Source organism: Notechis scutatus, chromosome 3 (genome assembly GCF_049901735.1).
Source record: "Notechis scutatus isolate UNSWTSFEM ecotype Mainland chromosome 3, rNotScu1.2, whole genome shotgun sequence".
In the NCBI taxonomy this organism is placed as follows: Eukaryota; Metazoa; Chordata; class Lepidosauria; order Squamata; family Elapidae; genus Notechis; species Notechis scutatus.
Window position 1 is genome coordinate 142,744,421 of NC_142011.1, and position 18,737 is coordinate 142,763,157.

Genomic DNA, 18,737 nt, shown 5'->3' on the forward strand with positions numbered 1-18,737 from the left:
GTTTCTCTGAAATACAGATTAGTATGAGGACATAGGATTGAGATGAATCAAACTCAGATCTGTACTTATAACCTCTCAGCAAAATCTATGCCAGAACTATGAGGATAAAAGATAGGAAGGAACAAGGAACAGAAATGAAGGCCTGTGCAGGCAAACCACCTTTACAACTTTAAAAAGAAAATAGGAAGAAAACATGACTAGCCAGTTTGGTCTAGTGGTTAAGGCACCAGGCTAGAAACAGGACAATCTGAGTTCTAGTCCTGTTTTAGGCATGAAAGCCAGCTGGGTGACTTTGGGCCAGTCATTCTTTCTCTCAACCACACTCACCTCTTTGTCTTGTTGTGGGAAACATAGCAGAATGAAGGAGTAATAGATATGTTCACCACCTTAAGTTATTTACTAAAAAAATAATGAAAGCAGGATAAATAAAAATAAATAGCAGCAGCTCAGTTTCTGGGGTACATGTAGAAGTGTGGCGGTATAATGTGAGAAAGGAACAACAAAGTATTTAGGAAAAAAAACTTTTCCAAAAGACCTGAGTTAGAATATATAAATGCTTTTTGGGAATAACTGACATAATAGAATTTCTTCTAAGTAAGCATGCATAGATTTTGCACAGTATTGTACAGTATATCTTTGTGAATTTGCCTTGAAGTTCTGCGGCTTGTTATCCTCTTACCTTTTCACTAACGCCTTGTCTCTGTCCGCTGCTGCCAGTGCTGAAATCAGCTGGAGATTGCGCTTCCCTTCCTGAGCTTGGCTTCAAATCTGTTCACACCAGCAAGGGCATCTTTTTTGTCCTCAACTTTCACCCGCCCGCATACCTTTCTCTGCTGTGTTGAAAGCACGTCATTGGCAGCTCCTCCCTGATTTATTCCACAAGTCCTCAAGCACTAAGTCAGGGGTGTCCAACCTTGGCAACTTTAAGACTTGTGGACTTCAACTCCCAGAATTCCTCAGCCAGCTTTGCTGGCTGAGGAATTGTGGGAGTTGAAGTCCACAAGTCTTAAAGTTGCCAAGGTTGGACACCCCTGCACTAAGTATTGCTGATCCACAAACCAGCCAGCTAGAGCTGTGTCACCTGAGAGGGAAATCATGGTCTTGACCCTGCTTTTCACAAGTACATTTCTTTTTCATAGCTAATTCGTGTATTTAAGGCGTGAAGGCCCCAAAAGGAACATAAAGCGTTTTTCATTGTGAGCCACAAACAGTTTGACCCTTAATACTTGGGTGTAATTATTGGTTGTTCCAGACCTTGTTTACACCTTGAAAAGAGGCCAGAACTGCTTACAACTGAACATCTCAGATGTATTGGATTATCATTATCTCCAATGAGCAAAGTCATTAAAAAGCAAGGCAAGTTGAGTATGCTATGGATAATATAAGGTGTGGCTTCATAATTAAAGGTGCTTGACTGGAGGCCTGCAAGAGCTTAAACATATTCCTAATTCCAGTGTATGTATATGTAAAAGTGAGGGTCAGATTGACTTCAGTGGGACAACACAATTCTTTGTAATAGTTTTTGGGGCTACCTGTTTTTTTTTAAAAATTCCCAATAAATACAAAATGTTTGTAGGTTCTCAAATACTACACCTGTATAGACAAAGTATCTACTTAATGATACAGTAGAGATGGGTTTTAAAGAACAATGCAATTCCTCCAAAACTTGTTTCTTCTCTTTCTCTCTCTGATACACACACACACACATACACACACACAAATACACGCATAAATGAACTTTTTTTTTTTAATAAGAAGCATTCAGAAAGCATCAGAGATGTAAATGAAGGAAAGACTTGAATAACTGATAAAGAGAGGTAGATTCTCTTTTTACTCTTTAATCATTACCGACTTTCCCAGGAGTATCAAAACACTGGAAAGTGTAGGGTGCAAAGTATTAACCTCTTAAGTAAACCTCACTGACTGTATTTCATTGTCTGCTTGGTAAATCTGGTAATTTTACAATGAGATTAAGAGCATTATAATCTTTAAATTTGCAATTAAAAAATCTTCTTTAATTCTGCAACAAACTATTCTGTGTTAATATTCCCATCACACCAATGGGAGCAATGTCCCTCTAATAATGAAACAAAAATATCTTAAAATGTTGGAGAATGTTTGGTTGAAAAGACAGGCTTATTTATTTGACTGAATCTGCATCTGTAATTTATCTGTGATTCAAGAGTGTTTTTACATTTGGATATGTCATATTTTTTCTGCAGGATTTTTCTTGCTGATTTATAGTCTTGTGTCCCACTATATCCAATGACTTCCTACTTAGAAGCGATTGCTATCAAATTCAAAACTACAATTTTTTCCCATGTACATGCAATTGCATTTTAACTGAGGGTAGCTTCGCTGCATTTGTTGAATTCCTTTATTATAGCTACACCTACATTGTGCCGTAAACGAATTAAGCTGGTTATTGTTGCTTAGATCAATAAACTGGAAGAAATGAGTATCAGCTGTGGCCACATGGTTTGAAGCCTGGATTTGGTTTTTTTTTTGTTTTTTTAAAGTAAGTTCAGATGATTTGTGGTTATTACCTGGGACTTGTAAGCAATTTTTTTTTAGATTCCTGTCATCAAGTTCACAAAACATACTAGGTTAAAATATTGATGGTTACTTTGCATTTCACCGTATCTGTTAATCTTTCCAATGAACCATATTTTGCTCTAACAGTGTACTAATCTGACCTAACTTTATTATGCGGTAAATAATCACCAGGGACCACAGTGCTGTGTCAAGAAATAAAATGTGTTGTGTGACCGCATGCAATTAATTTTTTTCTGAGTGCATTTCTACAGACGGCACCAAAGTAATTTCGAAGTACTTGTACAGGCGCAAAGTCCCCCTCCGCGAAGCCATTTTGTCTAAATATTTTCTACCGATACAGCCGCAACCAGGATTGTTGTCGAACCTTTTGTAGTGGGGATTAACAAACGGCATTATTTATTTCATCTCTCGGAAACAGTACATAAAAAGCCCATTCATGTCAGCGGAGAGATGCAAAACAAGTTGGAATTCCTCCCAACGGCTCAGGCTCTAAACTGACATGGCCACCTCCCATAACGTAAAGTACTGCCATCCTAAACTTAGAAATTTAAAAAGTCGGTGCTTGGACTTTAAAACTTTACTGAAGGAAGGACGCGCGCAAAGCCGAGAAACTTTAAAACTGCGCGAGCGTTCCTCGCGAAGAGGCCTCGCTTAGGATCCGACACTGAGCATGCGTACCCATCCAGCCCCAGGCTGAGGAATTTGGGCCCCGCGAACGGCAGGAGCCAGTCGCGGAGGCTGCACTTGGTGTGGCGAAAGCGCCGCGTGGCAGCGGCAGCCTTAACCAATGTTGCAGGTCAGTTGTCCGGTACGGGAAACAGACCAGTTCTTACGTTCACAACACCTATACTTGTATAAGTAACACACACACACAGAGAGAGAGAGAGAGAGAGAGAGAGGCTGGGGTAAGCCATGGTTAAGTATGGATAAGTACTCTCCGTACCTTAATACAACCAGTTTGAATCAATTTATTATTTTGGAGTGAGGTTGGCAAAATAAGGAAGGGCTCTCCTACCATCTATTCCTAAATTAAGCATTGGCTGGATATTGCGAATTTTTATATGCATAGAAGTAAAGCTTTTTTTTCTACTTTTTTAATCCAAAGGAAGAAGATATTGGAGAGGAAGAAGAAGAAATGCCAGATAGAACTGAATATTATGTAAATATAATTTGATTTTCACTAAATTGTTAAATCATTTTAAAGATAAAAGTATAAACTGTTTTGGATTTTTTTTTAGGATAATCATTTTAATATGGTCAGACTAGTATTGACACAGATTTAAAAATTCAAAAACAATTTGATTCAATTAACATGGTATCTATCACAAGACAGAGATTTACACATTTCTTTTTTTCTGAAAAAAAAGAATGATAAAAATATGATGGCAAAAACACAAGGGTTGCAAAAAAGAAAAAGAAATATTGTCTTCTAATCACTTTCTAAAATTCTTTGAATGTCAATTGTTAAAAGTTTCAAAGAATTCTGAGTTCTATATATTTTTTTATCTTTCTGTTCCTTTTGCTCTGAATAGACCACTTTAATTCTTGAATCTTAGTGGAAGGTTTTGTTGATATTTTTACATGTTACCCCAGGCTTGTCCATGTACATTTTTTTCTTGGCCTTCTTGTTTTGACTGTAGAATCCTATAATTGAAAGAGTCCTCCAAAGTAATTTAATCCTACCTCTTGAGCCGATTTCTTTATCCTAGAAATATGGCCACCCAGTCTGGATTGATAAACTTCTACTGAAAGGGAGGCATTCCTCTCATTAAGTTGAAGACTATTTGAAGACTTGATTCAGTTTAAAATCTAATAGTAATAAAGTACAAAAACTTACTATAGCATATCATGCTGCTGGAGTAAAGCAGATTTTATCTAAATTTGTCACATACTTTTCATAGATTTTCTCAGTAACATTGTAACCGCCCAGAGTCACTCTGGATATTGAGATGGATGGCATATACATTTTAATAAATAAAATAGAAATGATATAGGTACATGTAGTGAATATGTACAGCAGAAAGAACCTTAAAAAGAACCCTATAAGAAACTATTTTTAGAGGTTAAACAGGAATACATTCATACAATTTTTGTTTTTTTTATAAGATAAATGAGTTTTAATTCCAAGGGAGTATTGAAGTAGATCAGATACATGCAAATTAAATAATTGAAACTGAGTTTTGTGGGCCCAGCCCAGTGTTTCTCAACCTTGGCAATTTTAAGCTGTGAGGACCAATTCCATCATGCTATTTGATGAATTCTGGAAGCTTAAAGTTTATAAGTCTGAGAAACACTGACCTAGTCTTCCAGTTGTGTGAAACAACCATTCTCATTGGTGGCAATATTACTAGACTTACAGTCCAATTCAGTTAGAAAGGGTTGGTCTGGAGAAACTTGGAGAAGGGGTCTTTTTATTTTTCGTAATATTCTTTCAGGTGTAGTGGGAAAATTAAAACCAAATTTGTGATTCATATACTAGAGTAAAGATTATTTGTCAGTAATTAAAGGCTCATATTGAAGTTTTGCTTTTTGTCTGTTTTGTTCTAGCTAGAATCATTGTTAAGAGCTGCCTTCAAAGGGAAAGGATTTCAGAAAATAAATGTAATAATACAAGAAAAAGACAAATATGTCCCTCAGAAGTGTACGAAACAATTATTAAATCAACTTGACAAAGCTCTTAAAAGGGTATGTAGGAAATTCTTAATTGCTGAACATTAAATCTATTCAACTGTTTAGGCAGTCACACATGTGAAATTATCTGCTTTAGGAATTGGACAAAAATGAATTTTCGAATGTTTCCCTACTGTTGAAATGCATTCAGCTGTACTGTAGAAATGATCCTCCGGAAAGTATAAATCTGCTTCTTCAGCAAGGATTGATACCAAAGATAAGTAACCTAATACATTAATATCTTTTTTACTAATCAGTAATATTATATTCTAAAACATACTTGCCTGGCTGGAAGTGTCTATGAAGTTGTTATCTGAAAGGTAAACGTATTTTTCAACATTTCTTGTTGCAACTAAAACTATTCTCAATTACTTTTTTATTGTTAAAATTTCACTTTCACCTCTCTATGCCGATTGTGAGCAAAAATTGCAAACTTCTTATTTACTGTATATGTTAGGGGCTGAGTCCAACTGTTCAGTGCGAAAATCCAAATTAAATACATCCCACAAATCCAATTTGTCCTTGAAGGCATTTAGCAAAAGGGGAGCCCTTTCCTTTCTTATGTAATTGATTTCCTTCCTCCTAGTATGCCGTTTTCCCTAACATTCAGCCAAAATCTGCCTTTTTATTACTTCTGGGACCTGGCATTTGAAAGAATAAAAAACAGGCTCATCTCCTATACAATACTTACTTTTTCATGCCCTTGAGAAGAATATTACCAAACCCAAATCTCCCTTTGTAAACTAAAATCCCTGTCCTTATTTCTATTTGTTTCGGTTTGTCTGAATCCTTTAAAGTGTGTCCAGAGCTAAATACAGTTCTCAGTGTTGATCAGTGTAGAATACAATCTATTGATTCACATGAGTTGGAAATGGAACGTCTCTTGATGCATCCCAAATGCAATAACATTGATTCATATATATCCAAAAAACTACTATAATTCCATATTCCTTTTCCTAATCCCTCCCCCCCACCTTTTGGGGAGAGAAACAAATTTAACCAGATCTCACAGGGAATGTATTATGTGTAGCTGTGTGTTTCTTGACTAGAGAATAGAAAAAAGTGCAAGGTATGTGCTTCCCAGGTCAGTTGGAGGTACCACTTTAATGGCCTACAGAACCTCCATGGAACTTGAAAATATAATTCGGACTGTCTCAAGATTGAGAAGCGTGAAAGAGAAGCTCCTTCTACCAAGTCAAAATGCAGACTACTGCGAGTTCTTTTGTTGTTGGGGGCTAAAGATTGGAGAAATATCTCCTGCCGTTTCTAGTACAACAGCAATAAATTAAGTAAAACTTGCTGTCCTTTCAGGACACCCAACTTTCATATTGCCCAGTGGTAGGGTAGACCTTGTAAGTGATGGTGTTGAAATGTTTGCTTGCTTTTGTGACCAACCTGCAGCAAACAGTAGTACTGAACCGTAGGCTTTTGTCATGGTTTGTTGACAACCATAATGAGCAGAAGATTTTGTAGCACTATTAATTTTTTTACTACCAGAGTGGGAGTGGCTTGGTAGGCGTGGCAGGGGAAGAATATTTTAAAATATTCGGTCAGAGGAGGTATTTGCCAGTTTTCCAAACTACTGAAAATTTTCGCTACCGGTTCTCCAGAACCTGCTGAATACCACCTCTGCACTAAGCCATGATAATGAGGGAAGGGCACACAAATCACATTGTTTCTTAGTGTGCTGGTTGAAGCCAGCAAATGAATGTGAGCTGGATGAGTGTTGTTGCAGTAAATCTATCTCCCCATGCCATTCAACAGAACACCAACATTAACAATATATGTTCTGCTAGAGAACGTTATCATTTTACTTATTGTTGAGCAAGCACACAGCAATGTTCACTGGTTCCAGTAAATATAATTCCTCTGTAGGTGTATATTAAAATTTGGTGTGAAATTGGCTTTAGATGTTCATTTGATTTTTGCTTGCATGTGTCTCCTGTTTACATGGTTACTTGGTTTGAAAGGACAAGAGAATTTCTGAGCCTGATAGAACCCAAAGAAAACAGACACTTGGTAAATCTTGTTGAGGACTTCTTTAATACAACCTTGGTAAGCACATAGAAAGAACAACAAAACAATTATCTGATGACCTTTCCCTATTAATACTTGTCATTATGAAGCAACTGATTTCTGATTTCTTCTCTTCTGACAGTCTTGCCAATAAGTGGGGTTGAAAAGACTTTTGGGGTCCATTGATTTCTTATTTGGTTCACTTAGGGAGTTTGGCACAAATTCATCTTCCAGTATCATCAGACCTAGCATGCTCCATACTCATTACCTGCTATATATAATATATATCCCAACTTTCTATTATGGCAAGTACTCTGGGAGTACTCACTTGAACATTGGGAGCAGCTGTCAATGATAAACATGTTGTCATTAATGATGTAGGAACTGACTCTTGAGTTATCATGCAATGAAGTCTCATTTTCACAGACTAATGGGGGAAAGGAGCATCAGTTGTTGCCACAAACTATTGAATTGAAGAGTTCATTATTGCAGCAACACAAATTGAATTATTTACGTGATTACATACTGATAATATTATATTATATATTATATATTATTAGTATATAGATTGCATAAAATATCACAATGTTTGAAACTTCTGTATTCTTGCTAAATATCATATATTGACTTTTAATATCTCCATTCTATCTCCTGTTCCTTCCTCCTCAACATCTTGTTTGTAGGTTATTGGCAAAAGCAGCACTGAAGGTCAGCTACTAAATACTGTTATAATTACTGAATAGTCAAGGTGACATTCAGATTTTGTGACTGTAGTCTATGCATATTGAGTTAAATAGAATCTACATTTGAGTAAATGTAGGATGAGTCTCTTTGTATTTTATTGTTGGGTCTGTGTGAAAAGGTATTTTGACATTTTGAGGGGGGGAATCATAAATAAGGCTGCAAACTTTATTTAGCTTAATCATTAAAATGCTAAAACTATTTATTCCAGTGGCCCTGCTCCAGCTAATCAGTTAGATTATAAGGAGTTACAGGGGAAATTTGTTGTTCCATATTATAATGTTACATTAGACAGAAAGTATCTTCAAAAATTCAACCATGGGTTTTTCTTCTTATAATTTGACTTGTTTCAATATCTCGAAAGCTGCACTTCTGAATTAAACGGTGATGTGCAGTTATGAGTTAAAAGGAGACGATTGGCTAGAATTTAACATTTCATCATAGCTTTAGATGGAAATACTATTTAAGACGAAGGACTAAAAAAGTAAACCTCATAAAACTGTTAGAATTATTAAAAATCAATTAGAGAGATAGTGTGTGATTGTTAATACTGTCAATCCTGTCACATTTTGCCCCTCAACTTATGTAGGAAGAGAGCAGTTGCTTGACTCGTTCATACAACACGTGGGACGTTTAGCCATTGAACCTAATGTGAATTGTGCCCTTCGACAGGAGGTTAGTTTAAAAAACATGTGGCAAACTTTAAGGCATGAAATCATCATCGGTTTTTATCAGCTTGCAAACTTCTATTACGTAGGAGAGCACCTTTGATCAGATTGGGATAGCTGAACTTTATTTCTTGTCCTTTTTCTTTATTTTCTTTCGATCACTAAAACCAAGGCTCTAAGAACATTGAATACACTGTTGGCTAATGTTACCCGTGAGGAGAAAAAGGCCTTTGCTGCCTCCGAAGAGATGTGCTTGCTTATGTAAGTCAACTTTTCATGTCAGGATTATATTTTTATTTCTTTTTCACGTTCCTTTACCGCCTATCTCCCTCAAAGATATTTGGAGGATATCCCTTTTATCTTTGACTTCATTTCCTGCAACAGCATTTAGGAGACAGGATTTGTTAACCACCGCCATGAGTTATTTGTAAAATTAATAACAGCAGGCTATATAAATAAAAAATCTTATTTTCTGTCTTAATTGCTTATATTTGCCAGTTTCTCAGGGTTTTTCTCTGAACTGCAAAAGAAAGATGCAAATCAGGATCTTTAATTATGATTAAGTCTGAAACTGGCTCATTTGTCTTGTTTCTCTGCTTAGATTATTGGATAAGCAGTTAAATAATTAATAGAGACCCAATTGGTCCTAGTTTTTTTTCCAAAAGAATGGCAATAGATCCTTTGCAGTCCATTGGGTTATATTAGTTTGTTTTCAGTGTTGACATGTTTGCATTTTACTTTGAAAAATAATAATCATGAATTACTGCATTACTCTTCCAAGTCATCAGTGTTATTAATGGGCTATGTTGTTTCAGGAAGGAATTTATGAAAACTATTCAGGATGTTGGTGGTAAGAAATGTTTGATATCTTGATCAGAGCTGGGGAAATTCTGAATTGAAAATATGGAGCTAGAATTTAAAATGCTAAACAGAGAGGGAGGGGATTGCAGGAGAGTCAGGAACTTATCTGTCTCTCACCATGCCTTACCTAAGAATTGGAAATGCAATTTTTACCTTTAATTTTCACTTTATTCTTCTTGGTGCACTTAGTATATTTAGTAGATTGACATTTGTCCAAAAGGTAGTAAAGACAGCATTGGGAGTCAATATGGAGCAACAGTGAAGGTGCTGGGCTAGAAACCAACAGGCTGAGTGGCAGTAGTATTACGCTCACCACCTTGAGTTGGGCTGAGAGCCAGTTTGAGGTCAAAGCACCAGGGTAGAAACTGGGAGATTGTGAGTTCTAGTTCCGCTTGGACATAAAACCTGATGCGTGACCTTGGGCCAGTTACTTTCTCTCAGCCCTAGGAAGGAGGCAAATCCCTGAAAAATTTGCTAAGAAAATTTCAGGGGCTTGTCCAGGCAATTTCTGAGAATTGGATTTGACGAGATGGAATAAAAAGACTAATGTAGACAAAAAAGTTTTCAATTTAAATTTGTGATGCAAAAAAAAAAGAAGCAAAAAAAGTTTTCAATTTAAACTTGTGATGCTGCGATAGAAATGAATTTCTTCCTGCTTTAAAAAGACGATTTGCGGGCTGAGGTGGGGGTAGCTAAGCTTGTTATTTTGAAAAAAACAATTCTTCCTTTCCCCTCCTGCAGATTATGATATTCAGGTTGCTCTTGTTGAAGCCCTGTTTAGGCTGATGTTGAAAAAGTGCCGAGATGATATGGTGCACAGTTGGTTTGAAGATCAGTATGTCACTGAAGTTTTTAGAGAAATCAAGGATGGAGACTTTGAGACAGTAAGGGTTTTTGTGATTCATATCAGAAATAGTCATGGTTTTCTCAGTTGGGGAAGGGGAGAAAGGAATCAAACGGCAGAGGTTGCTTTTAAATTTATAGGTCACTAATACAGAACATACAATGGTACATTGCTACTCATCATTAATTGGTTTCCAGGAGGCACAATGAGTACCAAAAATAATGAGTTCCAAACATTTTACTCCCATAAGAAATAATGTAGTGAGTCATCAAGGCAGCCAACATTGACAAGTTTTAGCTTGTGCATTGAGTACCAAACAAAGGCTGAATACCGGGACAAAATTTTCATGGCAAAATGCATTGAGTACCAAATTCGATGAGCTTCAAAGCAATTGAGTGCCAAGGTAGCTCTGTATAACAATCCAGATTTGAATTTCACCTTTGGGTATTCCTCACTAAAGGCTATTCATAATTCACTTTTAGGATACTTTGTGCTAGTGAACCTAAGCCAACGAATAGTCCATTATAATTATCACACAAATATTTTGCATGTTGCCTTGAATACCATTGGAGAGGACATTAACTTTCAATATAGTAATTCCCTCCTCAACTTAAGCAGGAGAGCACTTTTAAAAAAATAAATGTAACAGTCTGTTTTCTGTCTTCATTTCAAGGATAGCAGAAAGTTTCTTAATGAACTAAATGAAAGACTTGGTGATAAAAGAAGGTAAATGTTTGCTATGAATCTTCCCCAGATGGGCACAATGGCGCACAGCTTAGTCTGCCAATAGGAATTTATTAAAGAGAGAGGCATGCTAGCTAACAATTCAGTATTAACTATGATTTCAGATTATTGGAAACATTTTTTAAATTTCACCATTGATTATTTGCGATAGTAAAGGTAAGTAATGCAAGATACAAAAGATCGGCTGCATTTTTATACAGAATAGGACAATTGATGTTCTTGAGACAAATGATTCCTGTAGTTCTATAATATTTAACACCATAGATACAATATGAATTATTTTTTAATGCCATTAATATCCTCTTGGATGTTTAAAAAAATCTTGAAAACAAACTTTTTAAAAGGTGAGCAGTGGGTTATGCAGGATCAGGAAACATGTTCCTTTAAAAAAATGTGTGGAGATCAAATTTTGAATCACATATCTATGCTGATATTATCAGGTGGTGTGAGATGCAGTAATGTCAGAAGTTGATTGTCATTTTCCATGCCAGTTTCATTGCCCCCCTGCCACACCAGTGCAGAAAACAACCATATTGGCAAGCTATTTTACTTAATTTGGAGTTTTGATATTACCTTAAGCAGTGCGGAAAGGAAAGTACCTCTCTTAATGAAGTGTGAATTGCTGATGAAGCATGGAATTAGATGTGGGCTTGCTTTATTTTCCACGAAATGTTGACATAAAATAATGCTGACCTTCCCTAAAAATCCTCAAACAGGTTTGCTAGCCCAGGATAAATCACTTTTTCTCATGTTGGGTCTTGCTAAGTTAGATATTTTGCTAAGCAACACTTCACATAGATTTGCTTCTTCCGTCATGAGAAAACTTCATTGATAACGTGGTGTTATGTTTGTTAGTAATGCTTTTCTTCATTTGTATGCTTGAATCATACCTGCCAGCACTGTTCCTATGAATTATTTAGGAAATTTTTATGTATTTAGGCCATATTCAGTGCAAAGCGCAAAAGAAAAATATTCTTAAGTTCACTTGTAAAACCACCTGGATGTAAGCTTTTTTGAAGCACCTTATTGTCTAAGTAAATACTGTGATAAATATAATTTTAAAAACTCGATCCAGTGTTACTTTGTGATGAGTATAGATTCGTCGCATTTTTGAAGGTTCAAGATCTTAATGTCTTAACTGGACTACACAGTACATTGCCGTACAGATCCAGATTGACTTCAATTGATAGTTTAGGTTAGCTTGAGCTTCTCTGGTTTAATTTTTGCTTATCATTCAGGCTTTTACAACTTGAAAACCTCTAGGCCTGAATTCCAAGCCATGCCCACTATATCTGTTCTAGAAGCAGATTGGAATAGAGATTGTGTTTCAGGATCAGTGAAAATTGTCTTATTTTTCAGGATCTATTCAATTCCGTGTAAAGTGGCTTATGCTGACCTGATTGAGGTAATTAAGCTAGCAATTACATTGTGATGTTATGAAATATTGGACGTGTAGAGATTTTAATAGGGTTACTTACAATGTTTGTTATCCAATCTTTCTAGTTTAGTAATGGGATAGCAAAAGTGTTATTTGGGGGAAATTATTTATTTCTGTTACTCCCTTTAGGGAGAGAGAGCTGATGAAGGTCAAACAAGATGTGAACATATTTTTATGTAACTTTGAGAAATAAAAGTTCTTCTATTCCCATCCCATAATTATATTGCTATTCTTTTTGTTCCTGGTTTATTTTTAGTGTTGAAAACAGTTCTCAGGAACAATTGATGTATATAATTCCATCCATTCTTGAATACTAGCAAAATAAAACTTGCAAATAACTTGAAATTGGTATGTTGCAATTTCTTATTTTACAGCTACTGAAGAAAAAGTACTTGGGATTTTGTGGGACATGTTATTCTTTCAAAGATGTTTTATAATATTTTTTTAGAATTATGTTTTATTCAGATCTGAAGTGTCTCTTGTACCCACAGCTTCAGAAATTGCTTCCAAAATTGCATATATTCTGCTAGTACTAAATAGTAAAGCTAATCACCTTTAATTCATTATGCAACAAGGAGTCAGATAACTTATATTTTGCTAAATAGTGAATTCATTGGGAATTACTAGTTTTGAAGAAGAAAAAACCTCAGGAAACTAAAGCAGTGGAAATTATCTTGAGGACTCTGTGCATGAGAAGGGGAGTAGCTGAAATTCTCTAACATCTAGCATTGTACTACATCACTTGTTTCTTGGGTTTCTAAAATGCAAAGTTATGTTGTACTGGATTTCGTTGGGGGTTAGAAATCAAATTGAGATTGTTTCCTTTTATATCCAAGTTAAAGAAACCTGCTGATGACAAACTAGAAGAGTTTTGGATTGACTTCAATTATGGAAGTGAGAGCATTACATTCTATTCAGAAAGCCTAGAGGTAAAATTATAATATTTTTTAAAATGGGGCCTTTACTTACTTACTTACTTACCTGCCATTAACATGACTTTTACCTCAAACATTGTGTTTCAGGACATACTTTGGGAGGCAATCAGATTGTCAAAAGAAGACATCAGCAGTTATCACCTACAGGGTAAGTCCATGAGAGATTACTCTCAGTAGAAATATTTATGTTTAAGTTGAGTTCTTGAAAATGTGTGTCATTTTTGGTTACTCTTAGTGTTCTGTCCTTGCTATACATTAGTCTGTGTCCAGCTTGACATGCAGCTAAATTCCCCTATCCTCCAATAAAACAGATAGTGTGTATAGATCTGGATGCTTTATTGAAAGAAGAGGATATGGTGAAACTGGGGAAAATAGGAATAACATAATCACCGAACCGGTAGTAATGCCGGTTGAATCCCACCTTTGACCCTAATGCCTAATAAATATAATAGGATGCTTCATTGAAGCTATTCCAAGAAAATTGCTGATTGTGGGAATGACTAGAAAATACATGTGTTCTCTTTTTCCTTTTGCATAAAGAGAAAGAAGGAGAAAGGATTCTTACAATCATCATGAGAAGTTCCCTTGTGATGAACAAAGCAGAAATCACCAAGATCAGAATTCACTTTGATAGCTGCTTTGATGTTTTAACACCACTCCTTAAAGCTATTGGAAAAGATAAAATGGTAAGGAGTTCAAGTGATGTGTGAATTGCCCATCAACTTTTGTCTAGTAAAAAAACTATAGATTTTTACAGTTTTGTATCATACTAAGCTGTTATTTTTGAATATTGAATATTGTTAGAAATTTCTCCTAAAGTGTGTGTGTGTGTATTTTTGTAGATTTTCACGGGTACAGGTATGTAGGTCTAGGTGTGTTCTGGTCTTTTCCTGTGTAAGATTAAGAGTATCTTGGTGACGTTTCAGCGAGGTCCCACTCGCCATCCTCAGGCTGGTGCTTTCCGTTTCGTGCCAGTGCAAGCAGTATGTGATCGGAGCTGCCGTCTCTATAAATACTGGTGGTGGGGGCTGGTGTGCTGGTCTGGTTGGCTGCGCTGCTGCCTCTTGAATGGTTGATGGAGTTGATGTTGGTATAATGGGCTGTGTGATGGCCTTGTGAGTTTTGTTGTGGAGATATCCTGGATCTTGTGCTGTAATCTCCTGGATCGTTCGTTTTGTAGTGATCTATTTTCCATTAGCCTCCATTAGACGGCAGCTCGAATCGCACACTGCTTGCACTGGCACGAAGCCGAAAGCACCAGCCTGAGGATGGTGAGTGGGACCTCGCCGAAACATCGCCAAGATACTCTTAATCTTACACGGGAAAAGACCCAAACACACCTAGACCTACATATATGTATGTATGTATGTATGTATGTATGTGTATGTATATGTATATGTATATGTATATGTATATATATATGGCATTCAGCTTTGTTCGGGTATTTTCCCACGTCATTGTAGATGTGCTTTTAAAGTTGTAGCAACGTTTTGGCAGAATCTCATCTGCCATCATCAGGCTTCTGTATGATGATGGCAGATACGATTCTGCCGAAACGTTGCTACAACTTTAAAAGCACAACTACAATGACGTGGGAAAATACCCGAACAAAGCTGAATGCCATACATGTAAGTACCCGCGGAAAATTGATATATATATATATAGTTATAGTTATAGTATTCATACATATGTATATGTATATGTATGGTTCATCTGACAAACACTGTACAGAAGCCTGATGATGACAGATGAGATTCTGCCGAAACATTGCTACAACTTTAAAAGCACAACTATAATGATGTGGGAAAATACCTGAACAAAGCTGAATACCATACATATAAATACCCGCGAAAACTCTGTTGCATTCTAGTACTGGGAAGTAGTCAGAAATTCCACTTACTCTTCATCTAATGTAACAGCTGCCCTCTGAATTGAACCAAGAGAAATTGTGCCTACCAATTGAGAAAAATATTTTTATTTCAGGGACCGTAATATGACAACCAAGTTCGATAAAAATACTTACTAGACAATCAACTAACGGATATTCCTCTATTTCAATTTAGAAAGCATTCACTAAAACTCAATAATATGATTACTACAGACTTTTTTTATAGGATTGGTTGAATCTGGGTTTTTTTCTGAGAGATTCTTCTTTCTCCGGATTAAACTTTTCTTTTCCAATAAATTAATTGAATAGATAATATTGGATGAAGAGGAGAATGCCAACCAAGGGAAAACTGCAACAGGTGAGTGGGAATTAATGCCAATAGAATCCTCTTTCAGGTTGTCTTCTTGCTTGATCATAAGCAAAAAGAGGCAAAATGGGAGCATTCTTGACAGTGGCACCTTGCAGGGATTTTCCTGGGAAGAAACACCTATTAGCTTTGATGGTTCCAGATAGGTAGATGGAGGGAGGGAGGGAGGGAGGGAGAGGGATACTGAGAGAGAGAGAGAGAGAGTTACTGAGAGAGAGAGAGAGAGAAATAGAGAGAGAGATACTGAGAGAGAGAGAGAGAGAGATACTGAGAGAGAGAGAGATACTGAGAGAGAGAGAGAGTTACTGAGAGAGATACTGAGAGAGAGAGTGAAAAAGAGAAAGATACTGAGAGAGATACTGAGAGAGAGAGAGAGAGAGAGATACTGAGAGATACTAAGAGATACTGAGAGAGAGATACAGAGAGAGATAGTGAGAGAGAGAGAGATACTGAGAGAGAGATACAGAGAGAGAGAGATACTGAGAGAGATACTGAGAGATACTGACAGAGAGATACTGAGAGAGATACTGAGAGATACTGAGAGAGAGAGAGAGAGAGTTACTGAGAGAGAGATACTGAGAGAGAGTGAAAAAGAGAAAGATACTGAGAGAGATACTGAGAGAGAGAGATACTGAGAGAGAGAGTTACTGAGAGATACTGAGAGATACTGAGAGAGAGATACTGAGAGAGAGAGATGAGAGATACTGAGAGAGAGATACTGAGAAAGATACTGAGAGATACTGAGAGAGAGATACTGAGAGATACTGAGAGAGATACTGAGAGAGAGAGAGATACTGAGAGAGATACTGAGAGAGTGAAAAAGAGATACTGAGAGAGAGAGAGATACTGAGAGAGAGAGATACTGAGAGAGAGAGATACAGAGAGATACTGAGAGAGTGAAAAAGAGATACTGAGAGAGAGAGAGATAGAGAGAGAGAGAGAGACTGAGAGAGAGATACAGAGAGATACTGAGAGAGTGAAAAAGAGATACTGAGAGAGAGAGAGATACTGAGAGAGAGAGATACAGAGAGATACTGAGAGAGAGATACTGAGAGAGAGAGATACAGAGAGAGAGAGAGATACTGAGAGAGAGAGATACAGAGAAAGAGAGATACTGAGAGAGAGATACTGAGAGAGAGAGAGAGAGATACTGAGAGAGAGATACTGAGAGAGAGAGACAGAGACAGAGAGATACTGAGAGAGAGAGATACAGAGAGATACTGAGAGAGAGATAGAGAGACAGAGACAGAGACCGAGAGATACTGAGAGAGAGAGATACAGAGAGAGATACTGAGAGAGACAGAGACAGAGACCGAGAGATACTGAGAGAGAGAGATAGAGAGATACTGAGAGAGAGAGAGATACTGAGAGATACTGAGAGATACTCAATCATAAGCACACAATCGTGCCTACCGTCCCTGTCCTATTGTCCCCAATTATTAGTTCCTATTTCTTACATTTAAACTATGTTTATTCTTATTTCTATTGTATTGTAAGCTTTTGACAAAATAAATAACAAAAATAACCAGTATTTACGGAGATCAAGGAGGGGACATAGTATAATAGTCATTTCATGTTTCTGATTAGAAATAGTTTGCATTCCTTTGCCTTCTCGCTCCTCTGCCTTAATAGAAGGAATGAAAAGTTAAAATGAAATTTGCTCAGTGTTTGTGGCCATGCTTCAATTCTCCCGAGACCCATCTCTCTTTCATAGGTCTTGAGTCAGGCTGTTTAAGGTGTTGGCTGTACTAATGTATTTTGATGATAGAAAGAACCTTTTTTGTGCCTAAAACTGGGATAATGTGAAAGAGCCAACAGTCCATGCCCCACTGAATCAGTTTTCTCAGTAGACGTGCAGCTTACAAGTGAAGATGAGTCATGGCAAAATGATGGGTCAAAGGGGGTGAGAGGAGAGAATGAGTGAAAGTGGGAGATTTAAAATGCAAAGAACGCTTGTTAGAAGATTTACTCTTGAGTGTAACACAAAACATAGGAAAGCCCGAGGCAACAATTCCTACTATTGGAAAAATTCTTGTCATTAGAAACTTATTTCTGATGTTTAACTGAAAATGTCCTCCTTGTGATTTTTTTTAAAATGTATTTTTATTAATTTTCTGTTATCCTGTTATTCTGAAGTATCATAGTTTCAACAGCATTCTTGACAACTATATATTTTCTTATCTTACATAACTTACCACGTTGTATTTATATTTATCAAATGTTTATTAATACTTTTAACTATAATTCTTAATCTTATATTTTTATATATTTACAAATTTAAGTTTTACTCTCTTAAGGTTTTTTACAGTGAATTCCTTGTCTTATTTCTTAGTTCTGTTTGCTACCCAGTCGTACCATTTATTCCAAATTGAGAAATATTCAGTCTTCTTTTACTTTTAGTTTCAATGTTAACATATTCATTTCAGCACTTTCCATTATTTTTTTGTAATATTAGTTCTTCATTGGGGATATTGGGGTTTTTCCAAACTTGTGCAAAGGCTACTCTGGCGGCTGTTATAATATGTAGCAGTAGATATTTTACTTCTTTGGGGTCCTCCTTGTAATTTTTATCTGCTGGTTCGATTCCTGGGCACCAAAAAAAAAAAAACAATTCTGCTCTGTCTCTTACATCAGGGGTCCCCAACCGCCGGTCCGCGGACCGGTACCGGGCCGCGGAACAAGCCTTACCGGGCCGCTGGTTGCTGGGCGCCGCCATCTTTTTGGTAAAAAAGCAATTTTTCGCAAAAAGATGGCGGCGCAGCGCTGGTGAGCTTTTCCGGGTAGAAAGCCATTTCTACCCGAAAAAGCTCACCAGCGCTGCGCCGCCATTTTTGACGAAAATCACTTCCGTGACGTCACCGGAAGTGATTTTCGTCAAAAAAGATGGCGGCGCCCAGCTGACGCCGGAACCGGGCCGCGGCGCCCAGCTGACGCCGGAACCGGGCCGCGGCGTCGAAAAGGTTGGGGATCCCTGTCTTACATGATAGATGTTTAGAAAGTCTCCATAAA

General features: G+C 36.9%; 1 protein-coding gene across 1 annotated transcript in view; it reads left to right on the forward strand.

Moving 5' to 3' along the window:
• Window positions 1-3,275: 3,275 nt before the first annotated feature.
• The window catches only part of SYCP2L (synaptonemal complex protein 2 like), a 39,027-nt gene continuing 23,565 nt past the window's right edge, over window positions 3,276-18,737 (forward strand). Inside the window, exons 1-15 of the mRNA XM_087960076.1 lie at window positions 3,276-3,352; window positions 3,662-3,715; window positions 5,104-5,241; window positions 5,324-7,281; window positions 7,926-7,950; window positions 8,573-8,658; window positions 8,824-8,912; window positions 9,467-9,501; window positions 10,254-10,396; window positions 11,030-11,082; window positions 12,460-12,505; window positions 13,375-13,467; window positions 13,561-13,621; window positions 14,014-14,159; window positions 15,671-15,719. Of these exons, the coding sequence (XP_087816202.1) occupies window positions 7,177-7,281; window positions 7,926-7,950; window positions 8,573-8,658; window positions 8,824-8,912; window positions 9,467-9,501; window positions 10,254-10,396; window positions 11,030-11,082; window positions 12,460-12,505; window positions 13,375-13,467; window positions 13,561-13,621; window positions 14,014-14,159; window positions 15,671-15,719 (931 nt within the window). The 5' untranslated portion in view covers window positions 3,276-3,352; window positions 3,662-3,715; window positions 5,104-5,241; window positions 5,324-7,176. The remainder of the gene's footprint in view (window positions 3,353-3,661; window positions 3,716-5,103; window positions 5,242-5,323; window positions 7,282-7,925; window positions 7,951-8,572; window positions 8,659-8,823; window positions 8,913-9,466; window positions 9,502-10,253; window positions 10,397-11,029; window positions 11,083-12,459; window positions 12,506-13,374; window positions 13,468-13,560; window positions 13,622-14,013; window positions 14,160-15,670; window positions 15,720-18,737) is intronic.